This window comes from Cherax quadricarinatus, chromosome 40 (genome assembly GCF_038502225.1).
Source record: "Cherax quadricarinatus isolate ZL_2023a chromosome 40, ASM3850222v1, whole genome shotgun sequence".
In the NCBI taxonomy this organism is placed as follows: domain Eukaryota; kingdom Metazoa; phylum Arthropoda; class Malacostraca; order Decapoda; family Parastacidae; genus Cherax; species Cherax quadricarinatus.
The window spans coordinates 6,426,644-6,447,087 of NC_091331.1; the positions used below are offsets into that span (position 1 = coordinate 6,426,644).

A 20,444-nucleotide genomic window follows, 5' to 3' on the forward strand; every position below is an offset into this window, starting at 1 on the left:
TTTTTTCAAACAAGTGTTTTTTTGTTCTAGGTTTCAAGTCAAAATTAAAACTTTACAAAATTATTTATTCCAACAACTTTTTTACATACTTTGTTATCCAGTAGGTATCTAATATAAAAATTATAAATCAAAATATCTGGTAGAGCAAACAGATATTATTATTTGCAAGTACATGTATTGTACCACATTATGTAGTGAAATGCCTTCAGATGCAAGATAACTCAATATACTGTACATAATTTAGTGCAACTCTTTTGAAGAGTTATGTTTGACTATTAGGTATATTACAAAAATAAAAAAATTTCTAATCTGTACAATAATTCCATATGCTATTGACAAAGGGGTTATTTACAATAAGGCTTTATACTTAGTATAAAATAAGGTCACACTGACAGCTGTATCATATTGCAAAAGTAAAAATCATTCCATATCTACTGTGGGCCATGGCTCGTCTTCCCACTGAATTGTTATATCTCTCTCATTAGAACCTTGACTGCTTTGCACTGGTATACGTTTTTTAGTAGTTTCATTTTCCTGTATCATTTCTTCTTCATCCATCTCTTCAAGTCCAAAATCTTCAGAGTCGTAATCTTCAGATGAACCTTCTTCCATATCTGATTCATCAGGAGTTGATCTTCCTTGCGAAAATTTTTGTGAATAGTCCCTTCTTTCTCCTGATACATGTTCATCATTTGATGTACTCTGTGGTTTTCTTAACCCAGAACATGAAGCCTCAACATTACTTTCTCCGCCATTAGCTGTTCCTTGTTCTCTCTGCATAGGTATTGCAAACTGATCATTTTCTTCATCCTCCCTAATGTGCAGAGGTTTGCTAAGCCACTTCTGAACTGTTTTAACAGATGGAATAGTAAAAATTGTTCTAAGAAATCTATAACCTGCAGCACTACGTTTATAATATTCTATCATGAGTCCCATGAATTTTTTTGAAAATCTGTTGCCTGTTCCTGGTCTGTTCCGCAGAAACATCTGACTTTCCAAAAAGAGGACATGCTCTTCTGATAAGAAGTTACGAGCATCTCTGATAACCTGCTCTGGAGTACCGGCATCTTCAACAACAGCAAATTTGTTTTCTAAAGCTTTATATTTCTTCAAAAGCAAATGATATCTTTGCCTGTGCTTATTAAGTAAACGAGCATATTTCATCTTGAGTTCTCTATTAGCAGATTTATAGGGTGATGGGTGCATGGTTGATGCTCCTGTGGGGCAGGAAATAAAGAAAATATTTATTGACATTAGTTTTGTAAAGGTAAGTAGAGTTTATTTCTCAAAAGTGTTGAACTAAGGAGGGATCATACAATACTGACACTACAATAGAGAAGGGAGCTAGGATTTTTATATTCAGGGGAAAATAGCTAAACCCAAAGAACAGTAGGAACAAGGCTCCAGTAACTTCTATGAGCTGGAAGAAGAAACAATACTAAACATGTAAATTACATTCAATAAAGCACCCAATAAGCTGAAGAAATCTACACTAATGTTATGAGAAACAAGGAATGGCAAAATAAAAGAAGAACCGAGAATCATGGAACAAAATTTGCTACCTTGTTCATTTCAATACTGAGGGAAATTCACACATATGGGAACTGGATATACAATACTAAACAGCTGATGCAAGACTGTGCAGAGCCAACTCCTATGTTGTGACCATGTGTCTTGTATGATCTATACATAACAGCATAATGGTTATGTAGAAAGGATAGCCAAAAGCTCACCTGTGGTTTGAAGAAAAATTATTGCTGATGAGATATCAATGATGCTGCCACCAATCCTGCAATGACAGTATCAGCAACAAGAAATTTTCTGAACACAGTAAGAAAGAGTGTGAAGTTGGAAGACAAATGATGGCCAGCCTGGTAGAATGAAATGCTAGTTTACTGCTGGAAATAGCAAGAGGGTTAGGAGTCCAGGAAAAAAAATTACATATTTGCATTTGATGGAGATGCAGTAAAATTTCAAAGTTATAGCAAACAATGCAACCAGACATGTGCAAGAATGACAAAGCACTGCAGCAAATTCATTGGTAATCTGTAGCAACATATTTTAAATAAGACATAACTAAAAAAGAAGGCAGCATCACCACTTTGTCAGGCAATTTAGAGCAAATAATTGGAATATTACTGCAAATGACAACCAGGAATAGGGTCAATGAATCCCTTTTCCTCATCTACAACTGAACAATCTAAGATTTTCATGCACTCCTTTGTCTTAGCTGCCGATACAATAGCAAAAAAACCCCACTTCGAAAGTTTACTGAACAATGTCTAAGGAATGGGTGAGGATGGTGCAGTCTGGAGGGTCATCTGAGCTGTGATGTTATCATGCTTCTGGGAAAACATTAATTGAATGGTGACAGCAAATGTTTCCTCTTTCTTAGTTACCCTACCTTGGTGAGACAGCCAGTATGCAATGGTGGTCTGATAGATCTGTAACACTCTAACAAATCAAACTTGAAGAGTAATATGGTAATCACTAAAGCATTGTACTGTAATGTACAATCAAATGCCTCTACAAGGTCTGGTCCTCAAGGTACAGTACTACTCAGCCCTAATTCCTACAAAGGAAAAGAAGAGTGTAAGGAACACAACCTTAAAAGTATTGTTGGACATTCTACAGACAGTCATACTTTGAACATTATAGCTAGAAAAATTAAGCCGTATTATTTGTTAAATTTGATAAATGCAGTGTTAAGACAGTAGGGCCCCAATTTTGAATGCAATGCATTTCTGATGTTTCAACTTACGAATATGTTCTTTGCAATTGTAAACCTATCATAGAAAATTTTAGTACAAAGGATGCCTGTGTTATACATGTTCAAAACAGAAAATCAACATGCATAAAACATGTTTTCTCAATACCTGTATTACATCTTTTGAACCTTATACGTAAGTGCACATCAGTATAACTTGTGCATTCTTAAGTTGGGGCTCTGCTGGATTTGACTTACCTTTGTGGTCCATAGTTCCAATAGGAAACCCTTCATATATAGCAGCAGTTAAATCAGACAAGGGCTCAGCAGATGAACGAGTCTTCCCTGTTCCTTGATTTTCTTGTCGAGTATTTTGCTGTAATGAGGAAGTAATAACTTGCTCTAAAGTGCGCGAAGTTAATGGCTGGCCACTGTTAACAGGCACAGTTGGAAGAGCAACCCATCGCACATTTTGTGTACTTTTAGGTCCTACTTTACTACCACCATCTGGCATATTTACATAACGGTACATTTTCAGCCCACCCTTTCTAAATTTACAAGGCCCAGAAGCAAATCCAATTGGAGTCGACTTTGTCTCAGGCTTCTTACTTGTAACCACTTCCTCAGCATTCCTTAGTGGACTTGAAGGTCCAGAGGATAAGTAATCATTTGAATCTTCCAAATCATTAACAGATAAATCTATTTCATTATGAGATGCAATAATGTGATCACCAGGGGTCTCTGAAGCAACCAAGGGAAATTGAGTGCTCATAATAGGAGATTGTACTGAATACTTACAAGAATCATTTGCAACAATATTAGTATATAAGCTATTTTTAGATCTGGGACAGGAAGACATGACTGAGTGTGTAACTGCAAAAGATTGCTGCATTTTAGCAGTTTCCATTTCAGCTTTCAAAAATCTGCTGACAGAAGACTGATTTTTATCTTGAAAATTTTGGTTAGTACCCGTTACTTTGTTTGCATTTGGCAAACAACTGTTTACCTGATTAGGAAACTGAGTAAACGTGGGTTGTGAACCTCCAATAAACACTGGTGGAGTAACAATCTGAAGGGGAGTCTGAGGGGTATTAGAGGACTGGTTTGAGACAGGTGGAAGCTGAATTGTAAAAGTAAATGAAGGAGTGTCTGTTCCATTTGTGGCAGACCATGTTACAACAACTGGAAGTTGAGGCAAAGAGCATGATGTTTTATTTGACAAGGTTAACTGTTGGTTCACAGAGGCATGTGACGCTCGAGCTGGTGAACCTGAAATACTGGGAGAGACTGATGCATTTTCAAATAAGGGAGGAGAACCATCAGAAAGTGACACAGGCATGCTGCCAACCGAATGATACTGAATTTTTGATTTATTCTGCACTGACTGCACCGAAGGCAGTAGAGTTTCACCAGAAGATGGCTGGCTTTCAGCGACTGAAAAAAAAGTCAAACAATACAAATGTATGTACAATCACAAAAAAAAAAATATTTTAGTTAATAAAAGTGACTAATTACTTAAAACAGTACTCTAATATGTCTGAATAATTCTTTGGCAGCCATTTTTAATTATCATAAATATAGAGACCTTACAATCAAACCATGACTAATTTTATTCAATTTTAGCATTGACCAAGGACCCCAAATTTAAAATTCCTAAGGTTAATCTTTTGGCTAGGGTTAGTGGAGCAATATACAAATAACCAGCACACTGGAGAGAAGCTTATGATGACATTTCAGTCCAACTTGGATTTACATCACAGTGATGTCTAGGCTTCAGGCAAAACTAACCTTCTGACTTGAGTGAGACATCCTACAATTATTCAAGGACACAAGTTTCTAATTAAAATAAGGATGACAGCTAAAGGACAACAGCCAACATCAACTTTTAAAAGCCAAATACAGGAACACCTTGCATAGTATGGTTCTGAACAGTATGGGCTCTGATATAATACAGTTTATAAATTTAACAATATAAATTTTATTTAACACATTTTATGGCAAACAAGACTATTTCCTTCTGTTCCTCTTACATTGCTTATGGTTTCAAATTAGTAAGTTTATTTAGGTACAGGCACATGTAAATACAGTTACACAAATTATCATGCATAGTATGATGGGTGCAAATTACTTGGGATAACCTCCCCCACCCAAAAAAAAAAATCAGTGACTTATTTCCTTCATTTCCATTCTGGTCCTTGATTTCCATTGTCTGTCTTTGTGTATTAAATGGTTCTTCAGTTTTCTTGTGCTTGGCAGTATTTCTGTATCTTTCACATCACTCAATTTAGCTGCAATTGAACATTTGCAGGATACTATCACTCACAAGAGTGGTGTACAATACATAAACTGGACCTGCCTGGGTATTCCCTTTTTACTCACTGTTTCGATGAGTACAAGTGGATGTGTCTATGTCTAGAACTGCATATTGATTTATGATGGTTTTTCTTGCATTTTAACAAATTTTTTAGACGAAATTGTATGATAGAAAGACAAACAAAAAATTGATGGTTACTCCCCCGTAATGCTACCGAGTGAACATAAAATGTTTTCATGATTATACAACTGAACACAGCCAAAACAAATCTACGGTGTGCAAATGGCGGCTTTTGTGTATAACTATCATATGCTGTAATTTTACTTTTGCTTTTTACATATTATAATCCTTTAATATTAGGATCATCTGAGGTGAGTAAAATTATTATTACCAGTTGGTTTGATGGTAAACAGGTGAATTAGCTTAATGATACTACCATAGCCTTCTGCTGCTAAGCGCCAATGAATTTTTACATTTACTGTTTATTCACGATTCATTATTGGGTCATACTGAGGAGCTTAGATGACTGTTTAGTATCGAAAAATTTCTCTAGGTTTAGGTTGAGGCCACTGAGCACTGCAGGTGTGAACTGGACCTGCCTAACATGGGCCAGTAGGCCTGCTGCAGTGCTCCTTCTTTCTCATGTTCTTATGTAACCTTCAGTCTAAAAGAGGCTGGGCAAATATTCGCGATTTATTTTGAGGAAAAAAAAATAGCATCTTCGACGCTGTAAAATACGGTAATTGTATTGTTGGAATGCATTACATTAAGCCTTTCACGGTTTCTGACGTACTAGTACGGCTTACGCACCAGGGTTTTTGATGTACTAGTACGCCTAAATTCTAGTGCCCTCAAATCTAGTGAGAGAAAGCTGGTAGGCCTACATATGAAAGAATGGGCCTATGTGGTCAGTGTGCGCAGTATAAAAAAATCCTGCAGCACACAGTGCGTAATGAAAAAAAAAAAAACTTTGACTGGGTTTTTGGTTTAAAACAGCAACTTTGCACTGTATTTTCGTATGGTATTTTTGATAGTACATGCTGTATTCTAGTTTTCCTGGTCTTATTTTATAGAATAGAAGACATGTTACAGAAATTGAGACGATTTTGATTGGGTTTACAATGAAAAGTACCTTGAAACTGAGCTCAAATTAGCAGAAATCTTCAATTTTTGCCAAAGTTCAAAAGTAAACAAATCATGCTACACGTCCAATACACGTCAACTTGTGAGTCTAATATTCTTTCACAAGTGCGCTGATATTATTTATACCATTTCTACACTAATGCAGTAGTCTGCATAACAGTAAATCTTCTATTTTTTGTGAGAATAAAAATTCAGAGTGGAAAGCAAAAGAATGTAAGTGGTGTGGGGACGTGACTAATGAACAGAGGAAATGTTATTCTAGTGCCAGGAATGTCTTTCTTGTTTATTCTGGACCCTATTTGGAAATTGGCATCTTTTGAAATTTGTGTGAAATTGGCAAAAATTGCTTAATTCTGACCACTTTATTGGATAGTTGAAATCGGTAAATGGGTGCTTTCTTGTACTCATTCTATAGAAAAAATGGAGTTCTAGCGAAATAGTTATGATTTTTGTCGACTAGTATACTGGAATTGGCCGAAAATAGGGCTGAAAGTGGGCAAAATTGCCGATGCATAAACATCGTCGAGACCACTAACTTCATGAGAGCATAATTCTGTAAGTTTTCCATCAAATTTCATACTTCTGGTGTCATTATGATTAGGAAAAAATTCTCTATCTTTTCATAAGAAATTTTTTTTTTTTTTTTTTTGGAAAAATTGGTCGACCCTGAGAACAAGTCTGAGAGAGGGCCTGTCGAGCCTGAAAGGGTTAAAACACATTAAAATAATACCTTGATCAGTACAGTATTTTTTTTGGCACCACACATTAACCATACTATGCAAGGTATTACTATACTGTACTTTCCAAGTTTCCTCAAAGCCAGTAACAATTCTGGCTACATACTACAGGCACGCCTCAATTTAAATACATTTGCCCCTACAAATGTGCTAGCTTCCTTATTTATAGTTTTCATTATCAAACATTTTTACTGATTAGCAACTAGTAGGTAGTTCTGATTATCCACAACTTTTCCTATGGTATTCATTTTTCCAGACTTGGCACAAAACCCCTCAATTAAAAACTAATTATATTTCATTCAAATTGTGAATCATGGCTCATTTAATGATATATTACAGAAATATGATCTCTGAAGTCCAAAATAAATTAAAATCTAAAAAAATAAAAAACTGGTTAGGCAGAAAAATTTGTACTTCACATTTTTAAGCTTTGTGGCACCTCAATAAATGTAATTTCATTCTCTCCCATGAATTTGTTGGGAGGGTTATATAGCATAGTACCCCACAAATAACAGAGGTCTATCAAGAGCAAGTGTGTAAAAACTGGCAACAAATTAAGTATCAGCAAATCTGGAAATGTCTTATTCCACCAATTTAAATATATATAAAAAATCTAATATAGTGGCTCTCAAAAAAAAAAAAACTATAACCTTTGAATATTCAGGGACTTTACTACCATGTTCAACAAGAGGTCAACTGTTTATTACAGTATCATAATATCTATTTTAAGAAAAAGTATCATGCTTTTTCCGGAACTGACCCATAAAGTTAAACAAGGTTAGCCCATATTACTATTAAAGACACTCTTATCTTGTTACTCAGACTTCTGGATAAGTCAACTCCCACGGCAACTGCACAAAATGCTCTTGTGCAAAGTAATACAACTACATAGTGCCATCTTGCTAACTTTTTCTAGATGCCATTAGGATAAGAATAAGGTTTTATGTCTAATGTCACTCCAATTATTGTCTTGAATGTCTGTTCACTTACATTTCTTTAGTGGCTGAATTAGCCCCTTAGCTTGCAGGACTTTGAGAGATGCTTTGTTTAATATCATGAAGGTTCTCTTGCCACCACCCTTAGTTTTAACAACTTGTCTCTTGATAGGTCCAGAGTCTGTGAAAAGAAAGCTACTAGTGAAATGAATAATTAAATCTAAGGTTGTGCCAAAGTATTGTTATTAATGGGTTCATATTATTTTTTATAACACATCGGCCATTTCCCACAAGGCAGGGTGCCCCCCCAAAAAAAAAACTTTCATGGATCACAATAAAAAAGATCACAATAAAAAAGTGATTTTTTTTCAATGCCAATGCAGTGGATGAGTCATGTAAAACTGAAACTTGGAAGAAAATTCAGCAGCTCAGGAGCTAAAGAGTACAAGTGGTATGCTAGCAGTACCCAACAGCAACAAAATAAGTAAGACAAGTGCAACAGATAGCTATTATTATGATTATAATCATAACTAAAGGAGGGGTTTGGGATACTGGCAGTTTGGAGTGACTATCTAAACTGTTGTATTTGGGCACCTCTGCAAAGACAGTGATTATGTATGAGTGATGGTGAAAGTTGACTGATAATGAGTTTTTTTCTTTCTTTCTGGGTTTTTCTTTCTTTTGGGTCACCCTGCCTTGGTGGGAAACAGCCAATGTGTTTAAAAAAAATCATAACCAAGTGCTAAACCCATAGGGGCCATACAGTGCTGCTCAGCAGAAAACATTTCACCCACACAGAAAGCCTCTTCAATATACTGAAGGATACCTGAAGGATGTTTTCAGGGGTCTTCACTCCAGTGGTCCAGTCCCAAACTAAACCTCCTGGTAGATCAAGGCCTGATCAACCAGGCTGTTATGGATAGCCACACATAGTCCAACATATGAACTGCAGCCCAGCTAGTCAGGAATTGATACAAGGAACTTGTAAAGTTCCCCTATGCAAGAAGGAAGAGCGATGAAAAGTCAGGAACCTATGACACTCGAGTCCTTAGTGTGCATTACACAAATAACACGCACATAGGGAAATGAAACTTATGACAATGTTTTGATCTGACTTGGACCATTAACTAATTACAATAGTGACTAGCTAAAATCCAAGTTATGCCGAAATGTTGTCATAAGTTTCATTCTCCTATGTGAGGTATTTGTGTACTGCTCCAGTCACAGTATTGTGCCTTTATAATTTTGCTAGTGTACATATTGCACTTCCCTTCCCCCCTTCCCATCTTTTTTTTTTTTTAAGTATTCTGTATCATCTGCCAAGTCACTTGTATTCACATGGAGAGATTTGTGTGTGCAGGTTTGAGACCAGTGTCATTATCTACACCAGGATTTTCCAGATGTAGATAATTACATGCCTCTCTCACCTATGTTCCAAGTAATGCAGAGAAAGATGTAGTCTGAATAAAAATTGGAGACAACAGAAGATACTGAAGAAGGGGTACAGGTGTCTTGACAGGAAGAAATTTCAGCAGGAACAGGTGAGGGAGTAACTGTACTTGAAGGTGGATCAACTTTCACAATGGTAGTAGATGCATCCCGAGGTAAAGGCCTAGACTCAGAGACAATAAAAGTTTATTTGGGAATGTCAAGTGGTTTGGGGGGTTGAAGGATATTTGGACTGAAATGAAGGTTTAGACTTTGGAGAAGACGGGGTGGTGCTCATTTAGATAGGAGGGGAGTGTAGATGTAGAAACCTGTGAGTGGGAAGATAAAGTAGGGACAGTAAGAGATGATGAGGTTAGAGCCTTAGAGCCTAGGACCGCAAAAGGGTTGGACACAGAGTTGACTGTGGAAGGACAGGTTACTAAGGCAATTGTGGAAGCAGGCACCACCAAGGTCTGGGGCCATCTAGTGCCCCCTGGAATTAGAGAGCCATAGAAGTGTCCCTTGGAAGCAAAGATGGGAAACTGCCATGGCTTAAGAGAAACCCTCATTCCATTTAAGACAATGGATCTCCTTTCTCTTAAGAATACCAAGCAATGGTGAGAATAGGCAGGGTGCAACTCTTTGCAGTTAAGACATATGGGAGGGTGGTTGCAGGATGGACTGCTATGGTCAGCTGCACCACAGACAGGACATTCTGTCCGACCTGCAATATTCTGATGGGTGGCCAGAGCGCCAGCAATTTCTACATTGTTGTGATGCAAGGATTACCTCCCACACTTGTAAACACTGTCTTGCTACATAAACAGAAGGAGGCAGCTCACGGCTGTCAAAAGTTAAGTTTCACTATATTGCAAGAATAGCGCCTCCACTCATGGGCAGGAAGTACGTAAGCATCAACTTTTATGATCGGAAGATTCTGGAGCTCGAGCTACTCCAGAATGTCTGCATTATTCATGAGGGAGACGCGTTGCACAATTGTATGTGGATGGATAATAATTCCACAGCAAGAATTAAGGAATATGTGCTTGCAAATCATAACTGGTGTGTCATTGTGAGCCACTTTTAAGGACATGAAAGGAAATGCTTTGCCTTGCTGATGCTGTGGTCAGAAAGAAAGTCAGTAGGAGAAGTTGGCTGGAGCATAAAGAATTTAGTCCATGAAGGACTTGAAACACAGTGTGTAAGGGAAGGGACTGTCTAGTTGGTGAGAGGAAACTAAGGTAGAGTCACCAGTGATAGGTCGAGGTCTTTCAGACCAGAGGTAGGCCGTCCAGAGTTGTGTGTACGATCCGAAAATCAATGCACTGTAGGGGGAGAAGCCAGAATCACATCAGAGGTATCAAAAGGGTCGGTTGGAACCACAATACCAGAGGTGAGCAACAAAATGTTAACTGGAGAAAGTACCATGTTGAAAGAGAGGTCCGAAGAATGGTCTGATGGCAAGCCAGGGTCTGTAGGTTTCTTTATTTTTTTTATTTTTTAGGAAAAAAATAAAGAGGACCCTTGGCATGCCTGGTAGTGCAGATGCAGTGCAGCATGGAACCCATGCCTTACCCTACCCTTCATGCCAGTAAACCAGTGATCCAGGATAACAGCCTCACATCCAACAAGCTACCTTGGTAGACAACAAAAGGGGCAGTTGGAAATCCACCACAAGGCAGATTTCCAACGGCCACCACCTCCTAGAACCGACAGGCAGCCTCTAGAGGTACACCAGTCACCCACAGGACATCGACACTCGCCCTCTGGTACTGGAGGATGGATCGGCACATCCCTAGATGATCCAGATTCCATGGCAAACACCATCACAAGTGCCTGAACGGAATGGGAAGGAGAATGACATTGTTTCCCCAATCTATGAGGTAGAATTTCGGAGGGGAAGAACTGAAAGGCTAAAAGCAGGAAAGGAAGTTGAGAGGGATGGGGAAAGGAGGGATAGGGAGGAGGAGGAGGGGTGGGAAAGGAGGGCTGGGAAGGGAGGAATGGGGGTATTTAGGTTTGGTCAGAGGAAGAAGACTGAAAGGTCCAATTCCTCAGACCAAAAGCCTCTTTATCATGATAGTGGTAAAGAAGATGTGATCATCTCATCATCCTATGTTGATAGATTCAGAAGTTTAAGTTTTTTTTTTATCAATCTGTAAGCCTCACAGGGGTGCTTGTAATTAGTAATGACACTTGGCAGTTTGGAGGGACATGTTGTGTATCTTTATATGTAAATGCTTTTAAACTACTGTATTCTGAGCACCTCTGCAAAAACAATGATTATGTGTGAGTGAGGTGAAAGTGTTGAATGATGTTGAAAGTATTTTCTTTTTGGGGAATTTTCTTTCTTTTTGGGTCACCCTGCCTCAGTGGGAGACGGCCGACTTGTCAAGAAAAAAAAAAAAAACTTGTATCTCTGAGAAATAAAGATAACTTCCCTTTGGTTACTTAACACCTATTGAGCAATAAGCATTCTCTTATATACTGAACATAGTTTTTATTCTGAGAGTAAAAAATACTGAAAAAGTATCAGTATCGGCCTAAAACCGAGTATCAGTAAAATTTCTAATATTGTCCCATTCCTAATTAAATTAAAAAAAAAAAAAAAAAAAAAACTAAAACTGACACATTCTTTCTAAAAGAAAATAAAGAAAAACTGCAGTCAGATCCATGTGGATATGTATATATACACCGTACAGTAAAGTGCAAAAAAATAACATCACGTCTCAATGATAAACTGTGTATAAAAACACGAAAATGGTAGGGATCATGTGAGTACAGCATACCCCTTAAGAATAAAGACAAGTTAAGAGTGCAAACCAAAAGTGACAATTACAGAATAGTAGATTCAGTGTTGAAGCACACTCATTATGCACTAGTCATGAAAGTTAAAAAGTTATGATACAGATTATTAAAAGGGTACTGGACATAATTTCCATACAAATATATAAACGCACTGTACTTGTAGAATTTTATATACATCTAATGACAATGAACTAACATGTGCGATGAACTTGGGAAGCAGGCTTGGTCGTTGCTAATGAAGTCTTATCAATTTTTTCTTCGTATTTACTGCACTGACAATTCTTTTCACATTCTGGATCATCTGAAAAATGCAAAACATTAATAATGAATTCACAAAGGTATTATCCATTTTTCTAAGCTTACTGCAGATCATCTCTGACAGGAAATCTTTCTTTGAAATTCAAAAAGCATGAACTAGAAAAGTTACTAAAACTAGGACATATGCAAAATGTAATTGCAAAAATTTAATCTACATTCCATGTCCAGAAACTAGGAATTTAAGATAATATAACAGTTGTGTTTGAAAAATTGTATTTTCAGAAAAGAGGGCTGCCATAGCGAGCAAAGCAGAGATGAGTAAACCGAAGTGCTTGGGAACAAAAAACAATCATGCTCTAAGGTAGGAAAAATATAAAGATGTGCAGTACAGTTACAATGATCTGGCAAGCTTAGCAGAGCAAGGGTGTAGAAGTTTCCCACAAGCACCAGCCATGTTATGATAATGGTCCAAAGACCGTATGTAGTTGTACAGAGAACTGTGCTGGTTATCAAAATGAACCAATGAACTTGCTATTGAGTATGTAAGAGTTGGGCAAAAACTGGATAATATGAAAAGATCTACTGTGTGGGAGAGTGGATGGCCCAGAACTACAGAAAAGGCAGAAGAATTTACAGCACCCACAAAGAAAGCTTTGTATCCACTAAAATGTAAGGAGTCAAATCTAAAAGTGAAGCACATAAGGATGGGAAAGATCTAAAGATTTTAATTCAGATAACCTAACAGTGCAAAGGAGAAAAATATTGCCCAACTCCATTACTTTAGAAAATTAGCATACTTATAGTTTACATAAAATTTTTATGTGGATCACTTTAATTCTTTACTACATTAAAAAGGTAAAGAATAAATTTAAATTTTACAAGAGTTATCAAATTTCATGTCAATTCAAATCCTTACTTAGTGAATCCACATATGTACTGGTATATCTACAGTACATATTTAATTTTCAGCAATTTGTGCTTCAGTCAGCCTAAATGAGACTAGAAACCCTCATAAAATATAATTTTATACATAAGATCACTCCAGATAATTATCAAACTAATCAAACACAAATTTGCATATTAATAAAAGCCTTAATGCAGCCAACTACAAAATAAATAAAAATTAATATTTTAACAAAAACTAAATTTGGTGATAGTCAATGAAGAGAAAAAAAAAGTAAAATACGTACTATGAATGGAATACAATTAATATACACAAGGAAAAAATTTATAAGAATATGAAAAAGCTTGTATATTTAGCAACATCCTCAATAAAATATAGAATGACTATTTCAGTTTCATGTTTATTTTCACTTCTAACATTGTTTTATATTAATTTTAATATTCCATCAAAAATACTATACCACTTCTCCAGTGACAGTACATATAGGATTCTAGTATTCTGATAGTTACCTTTTTTTTTTTTTAATTAGCAGGTTACATAAAGGTGTCATTAACATACATGAAAGGGGATATATACTTTTAAAGTACAGTACCTCTGTCATCTACTATTGACACGTCATCTTCATCCACCACAATTGGCCCTTCATCCCTACTTGTTTTGAAACAGAGCTTCTTCACGTGATGCGTGTCTGTTGGCGAGAATGCTGCATCTACCATAGATGACTGGGAAGAGGTTAGTGTAGGTTTCTCTACACTTAAGGAAGAATTAACGGTTGTACCGGTCTGAGTGTATAGTGATGATGAGGGCGAGGTGTTTAACTGGCAAGACTGATATATACTTGATGATAATGAAGTACCTGTTTGTTCAGACTCTGTTGCAAATGGCAAGTCAATGGTCTGAGTAGCTACATATGGCAAGCCAATAGATTCAGTAGTTGCATATGGTAAGTCATTAGACTGAGTAGTCATACATGGTAAGTCACTGGGTAGAGGATTGACAAAAGGCAAATCACTGGACTGAGTAGCAGCAATTGGCAAGTCACTGCACTGAGAAACTTCAGTGGTAGTTAGAGGAGCCGTGTCTGGTGAGAAAAGTTGCGCTGTGCTTGATGGCAATGGGGTGCTGTTTGTCTCTGAAGGTTCAACTGAAAGAGGAGACATTGCTTTGGTTGGCTGGTAAGGTCGTAGTGCATCTTCAAGCGACTGAAAAAATTTATTAGTTTCTTCTTCTGAGCGAATCTCATCTAGTGAAGCTCCAGAAGATCTGACTGGTTCCTCCTTCACTTCAGGAAGCAACAGTGAAGCAACACCTGCATCCTCATTTGATGATAATTTTAATGTTGGCAAAGAGTCCCTAACTACCCTTGAAGGCACTTGCATTATTTCAGAAGTTTGGCATACACTAGAAGTTTCATCAGAAGCCTGCATAAAACCATCAGCTGATGTAACTGAAACAGATGCTGAAGCATCTGACATGGGATCTGAAGATTTAATTTTTGCTGAAATACCAGTGGCAGAGGTATTTAGGTGAGTATGCGCTGGAGATGCATTCACTTCGTCCATACATTTGTTACCTGAAAAATTAAACATACTCTAACAAGACTTATATGTAACTATGAAAGAATAATATCATATCTGTAAATATTCTGCAGTGTAGCATCCTTAACATATCTAAACATATTGAAAAAAAGCAGGGTTGTCTTAAAATCTCTTATTTAATAATTGGTGTCCTCACTTTCTTAAATATTCTATATACTGGTTTGGCTACCAATAATGTAAAGAAGTAGTCACTGGACCACAATGAGAAAAATATTTGAAAAATGAGGACTGCTCTCAGCAGATACAATAGCAGGGAAGAAATATAAAGAAAAAAGTATAAATAAGACCTGCCATTGGTAATGGCAAGTCTTATTTATATTTAGCTCTCTTAATCCTTTTGAGGTGTGTGCCATAGTACTATGGCTTTGAACTCTGGGTAGGTGCCATAGAACTACATGATAAGTTCAGCTCACTCATATAAGCTGTGAGCAGTAAATTTTTTGCCTAGATAGGAGAGAATGGGTCTATGCAGTAAGTGTGCACCATATAAAAAATACTCCTGCCACATGCAGTGCATAATGGGGGGGAGGGCTGACCATATTTTTGGTTTAAAATAGTGACCTTGCAGTGTATTTTTTCGTATGGTTTTCATGGGTGTATCCTCGATTTTTTGGTCTCATATGACAGACTGGAAGATATATTACAGAAATAAAGATAATTTTTTATTGGTTTCAGGACAAAGTTGCTTGAGATTGAGCTCAAAATAAGAGAAATGTTTGATATTTGCTGATACAGTGGTCCCTCAATAATCGTCCGGCTCGATAGTCATCTTTTTCGGAAATTGTCGCATTATTCTAGTCCAGACATTGGCTCACAAATGGTCGGTTTACTCGTTAATCGCCCTTTGTACTCACGCTCTGAGCCGCCTCGGCCTCCCTTCCCAGCCAGTGTGCCATTGTTTACCAGTGAGCGACGGTCCCCTCACTTGTTCATACGAAATATTTCACAATATTCCATTCATTTTAGTGCTTGCAAGTGCTAAATAAGCTACCACAGTTCAAAAGAAGGCTCCTAGTGCCAAGCCTTTGGTAAAGAAAGTGAGAAATACGATTGAATTTAAGAAAAACATCATTGAACAATATGAAAGTGGCGTACGTGTGGCCGAACTGGCCAGGATGTATAACAAATCACGTACAACCATATCTTCCATCGTGGCCAAGAAAAAGGAAATCAAGGAAGCTGTTGTTACAAAGGGGGTAACTATGCTGACAAAAATGAGATCACCAATACTCAAAGATGTTGAGAAGTTATTATTGGTATGGATAAATGAGAAACAATTAGCAGGAGATACTCTTATGATGTCGATTATTTGTGAAAAGGCAAGGCAGTTGCATGACCATCTGGTAAAAAAATTGCCTGCAACGAGTACTGATAATTGTGAATTTAAGCCCAGCAAAGGTTGGTTTGAGAGATTTAAGAAGTGTAGTGGCATACACAGTGTGATAAGGCATGGTGAGGCTGCCAGTTCAGACAAAATTGCAGCTACAAAATTGGTAAGTGAATTCAAGGAGTACATAGAGGCTGAAGGACTGAAACCTGAACAAGTGTTCAATTGTGACGAAACAGGCCTCTTTTGGAAGAAAATGCCAAAGAGGACCTACATTACTCAGGAGGAAGAGGGACTGCCAGGGCACAAGCCTATGAAAGACAGGCTGACACTCATGTTCTGTGCTAATGCTAGTGGGGATTTCAAAGTGAAACCGTTACTAGTGTACCATTCTGAAAATCCCAGAGTGTTCAGGAAAAACAATGTTATGAAGAGTAAATTGTGTGTGTTTTGGAAATCTAATAATAAGGCATGGATCACGAGGGAAATTTTCATCGAGTGGTTCAATGAAGTGTTTGGCCCTAGTGTGAAGAATTACCTCCTGGAAAAGAAATTAGATCTCAAGTGCCTCCTAGTAATGGACAATGCACCTGCTCATCCTCCAAACTTGGATGACCTAATTCTGCAGGAGTTTGGGTTCATCACAGTGAAGTTCTTGCCCCCAAATACCACTCCTCTCCTCAAGCCCATGGACCAGCAGGTCATTTCAAACTTTAAAAAAACTCTACACGAAAGCAATGTTTAAAAGGTGCTTTAATGTGACCTCAGACACTCACTTGACCCTAAGAGAGTTTTGGAAAGAACACTTCAGTATCCTCCATTGCATAAGCCTTATAGGTAAGGCTTGGGAAGGAGTGACTACCAGGACTTTGAACTCTGCTTGGAGAAAACTGTGGCCAGATTGTGTACACAAGAGGGATTTTGAAGGGTTTGTGGCTGACCCTGATGAGCCTATGTCAGTTATGAACTCTATTGTGGCATTGGGGAGTTCCATGGGGTTGGATGTGAGTTTGGAGGATGTGGAAGAGTTGGTGGAGGACCACAAGGAAGAGCTAACCACTGAGGAGCTGCAAGAGCTTCAGCAGGAACAGGAACAGATTGCAACTCAGAATCTTGCTGCAGAGGAGGAGGAAGAGAGATGGAAGAAGGTGCCTTCTTCAGAAATTAAGGAGATTTTTGAAATGTGGGGTAGGATGGAAAGATTTATGGAGAAACATCACCCTGAGAAGGATGTTGCAAGCCATATCGGCAACTTGTACAGTGACAAGAGTCTTGGTCCATTTTAGGGAAGTTTTTAAGAGATGCCAGAAACAGAGCTCTCTGGACACTTTTTTTGTGAGACAGGACTCCAGTGACTCAAGCTGGTCCTAGTGGCATTAAGAAACAGAGAAGAGAAGTAACCCCAGAAAAGCACTAGGTATCTGAGGTGTTGATGGAAGGGGATTCCCCTTCCAAACAATAACTGATCCAATGTCTCTTCTCCTCCAGTCTTCCATACACTAAGAAGAATCGCCAATAAAGGTAAGTGTTATGCTGTTAATGTTTCATTCATCATGTCCCATTGTATTGTTTACGTATTACATCTATATTTCGTGTAAAAAAAATTTCTGTTTTAATACTTCCGGGTGTCAGGAACGGATTAATTGTATTTATATTGTTTCTTATGGGGAAAACTGATTAAAAAATCATCTATTTCGATAATCGTTGCACTTTCAGGCACGTATTAACAGCGATAAATGAGGGACCATTGTATCCCAGAGTGCACAAATTGCATCACTTGTCCAATACGCGTCTAACTGGTTGGTCTAGTACGCATTCAGGAATGCACTGGCAATATTTATACAATTTATTACAATAATTCAGTAGGGTGAGATATAAGCAACTACTGGCAGAAAGGTGGGCTAGTGTAAGTATGAGTAGTGGGGGAGGGGGGGTTGACGAGGGTTGGAATAGTTTTAAAAATGCGGTATTAGAATATGGGGCAGAAGTTTTTGGCTATAGGAGGGTGGGTGCAGGAGGAAAGTGTGATTGGTGGAATGATGAAGTAAAGGGTGTGATAAAAGAGAAAAGGGTAGCTTACGAGAGGTTTTACAAAGCAGAAGTCTTATAAGAAGAGCAGAGTATATGGAGAGTAAAAGAAAGGTGAAGAGAGTGGTGAGTCTGTGCAAAAGGAGAGCAGATGATAGAATGGGAGAGGCACTGTCAAGAAATTTTGATGAAAATAAGAAAAAATCTTGGAGTGAGATAAACAAGTTCAGAAAGCCTAGGGAATGAATGGATTTGTCAGTTAAAGACAGAGTAGGGGAGTTAGTAGATGGAGAGCTGGAAGTACTGGGTAGATGGCAGGAATATTTTGAGGAACTTTTAAATGTTGATGAAGTATGGGAGGCGGTAATTTCATGCACTGGTCAGGGAGGTATAACATCTTTTAGGAGTGAAGAAGAGCAGGATGCGAGTGTGGGGGAGGTGCATGAGGCATTAAGTAGAATGAAAGGGGGTAAAGCAGCTGGAACTGATGGGATCATGACAGAAATGTTAAAAGCAAAGGGGTTATATAGTGTTGGAGTGGTTGGTATTTTTGTTTAATAAATTCATGAATAAGGGGAAGGTACCTAGGGATTGGCAGAGAGCTTTCATAGTTCCTTTATATAAAGGGAAGGGAGACAAAAGAGACTGTAAAAATTATAGGGGAAGAAGTTTACTGAATATACCAGGAAAAGTGTACAGTAGGGTTATTATTGAAAGAATTAGAGTTAAGACAAAGTAGGATTTCGGATGAGCAAGGAGGCTTTAGAGTGTTTACATTGAAGCATATATGTAAATAGCATTTAGATAAAGGTAGGGAAGTTTTCATTGCATTTATGGATTTAGAAAAGGCATATGATAGAGTGGACAGGGGAGCAATGTGGCAGATGTTACAAGTATATGGAATAGGTAGTAAGTTACTAAATGCTGTAGAGTTTTTATGAGGATAGTGAGGCTCAAGTTAGGGTGTGGAAGAGAGGGAGACTACTTCCTGGTAAAAGTAGGTCTTAGGCAGGGATGTGTAATGTCACCATGGTTGTTTAATATATTTATAGACCGGGTTGTAAAAGAAGTAAATGATAGGGTGCTGGGGAGAGGGGTGGGATTAAATGATGGGGAATCAAATACAAAATGGAAGTTGACACAGTTACTTTTTGTTGATGATACTGTGCTTGTGGGAGATTCTAAAGAAAAATTGCAAAGGTTAGTGGACGAGTTTGGGAGGGTGTGTAAAGGTAGAATGTTGAAAGTGAACATAGATAAGAGTAAGGTGATGAGAGTATCAAATTATTTAGATAAAGAAAGATTGGATATCACATTGGAGATAGGGAGTATGGAAGAAGTGAATGTTTTCAGATATTTGGGAGTTGACATGTCAGAGAATGTTTTTATGAAGGATGAGGTTAACCATAGAACTAATGAAGGAAAAAAGGTGAGTGGTGCATTGACGTACATGTGGAGACAAAAAAACGTTATCTATGGAGGCAAAGAAGGGAATAGTATCGTTCCAGTCACGGTATTGTGCCTTTTTTTTGTTAGTTAAAGAAGAGAATGTATGAAAGTATAGTGGTACCAACTCTTTTATATGGGTGTGAAGCTTGGGTTGTAAATGTTGCAGCGAGGAGGTGGTTGGAGGCAGTGGAGATGTCCTGCCTAAGGGCAATGTGCGGTGTAAATATTATGCAGAAAATTTGGAGTGTGGAAATTAGGAGAAGATGTGGAGTTAATAAAAATATTAGTTAAGAGGGCTGAAGAGGGGTTGTTGAGGTGGTTTGGTCATATAGAGAGAATGGATCAAAGTAGAATGACATGGAGAGCATATAAATCTGTAGGGGAAGAAAGGAGGGATAGGGGTCGTCCTCAAAAAGGTTGGAGGGAGGGGTAAAGGAGGTTTTGTGGGCGAGGGGCTTGGACTTCCAGCAAGCGTGTGTGAGCGTGTTAGACAGGAGTGAATGGAGACGGATGGTTTTTGGAACCTGACGAGCTGTTGGAGTGTGAGCAGGGTAATATTTAGTGAAGGGATTCAGGGAAGCCGGTTATTTTTATATAGCCGGACTTGAGTACTGAAAATTGAAGGTACAATGCCTGCACTTTAAAGAAGGTGTTTGGGATATTGGCAGTTTGGAGGGATATGTTATATATCTTTATATATGCTTCTAAACTGTTGTATCTGGGTGCCTCTGCAAAAACAGTGATTATGTATGAGTGAGGTGAAAGTGCTGAATGATGATGACAGTATTTCTTTTTGGGGCCACCCTGC

The 20,444-nt window shown here is 37.9% G+C and overlaps 1 protein-coding gene across 3 annotated transcripts in view; it reads right to left on the minus strand.

Annotated features, from left to right (window-relative positions):
* Positions 1-51: 51 nt before the first annotated feature.
* The window catches only part of LOC128687380 (uncharacterized), a 31,727-nt gene continuing 11,334 nt past the window's right edge, over positions 52-20,444 (minus strand). For all 3 annotated transcript variants that reach the window (XM_053774828.2, XM_053774826.2, XM_053774829.2), the window contains 5 exons: positions 13,827-14,807; positions 12,269-12,373; positions 7,892-8,017; positions 2,966-4,141; positions 52-1,217 (listed from right to left, as the gene is read on the minus strand). In XM_053774828.2, coding sequence (XP_053630803.2) covers positions 421-1,217; positions 2,966-4,141; positions 7,892-8,017; positions 12,269-12,373; positions 13,827-14,807 — 3,185 coding nt within the window. In that variant the 3' untranslated portion in view covers positions 52-420. The remainder of the gene's footprint in view (positions 1,218-2,965; positions 4,142-7,891; positions 8,018-12,268; positions 12,374-13,826; positions 14,808-20,444) is intronic.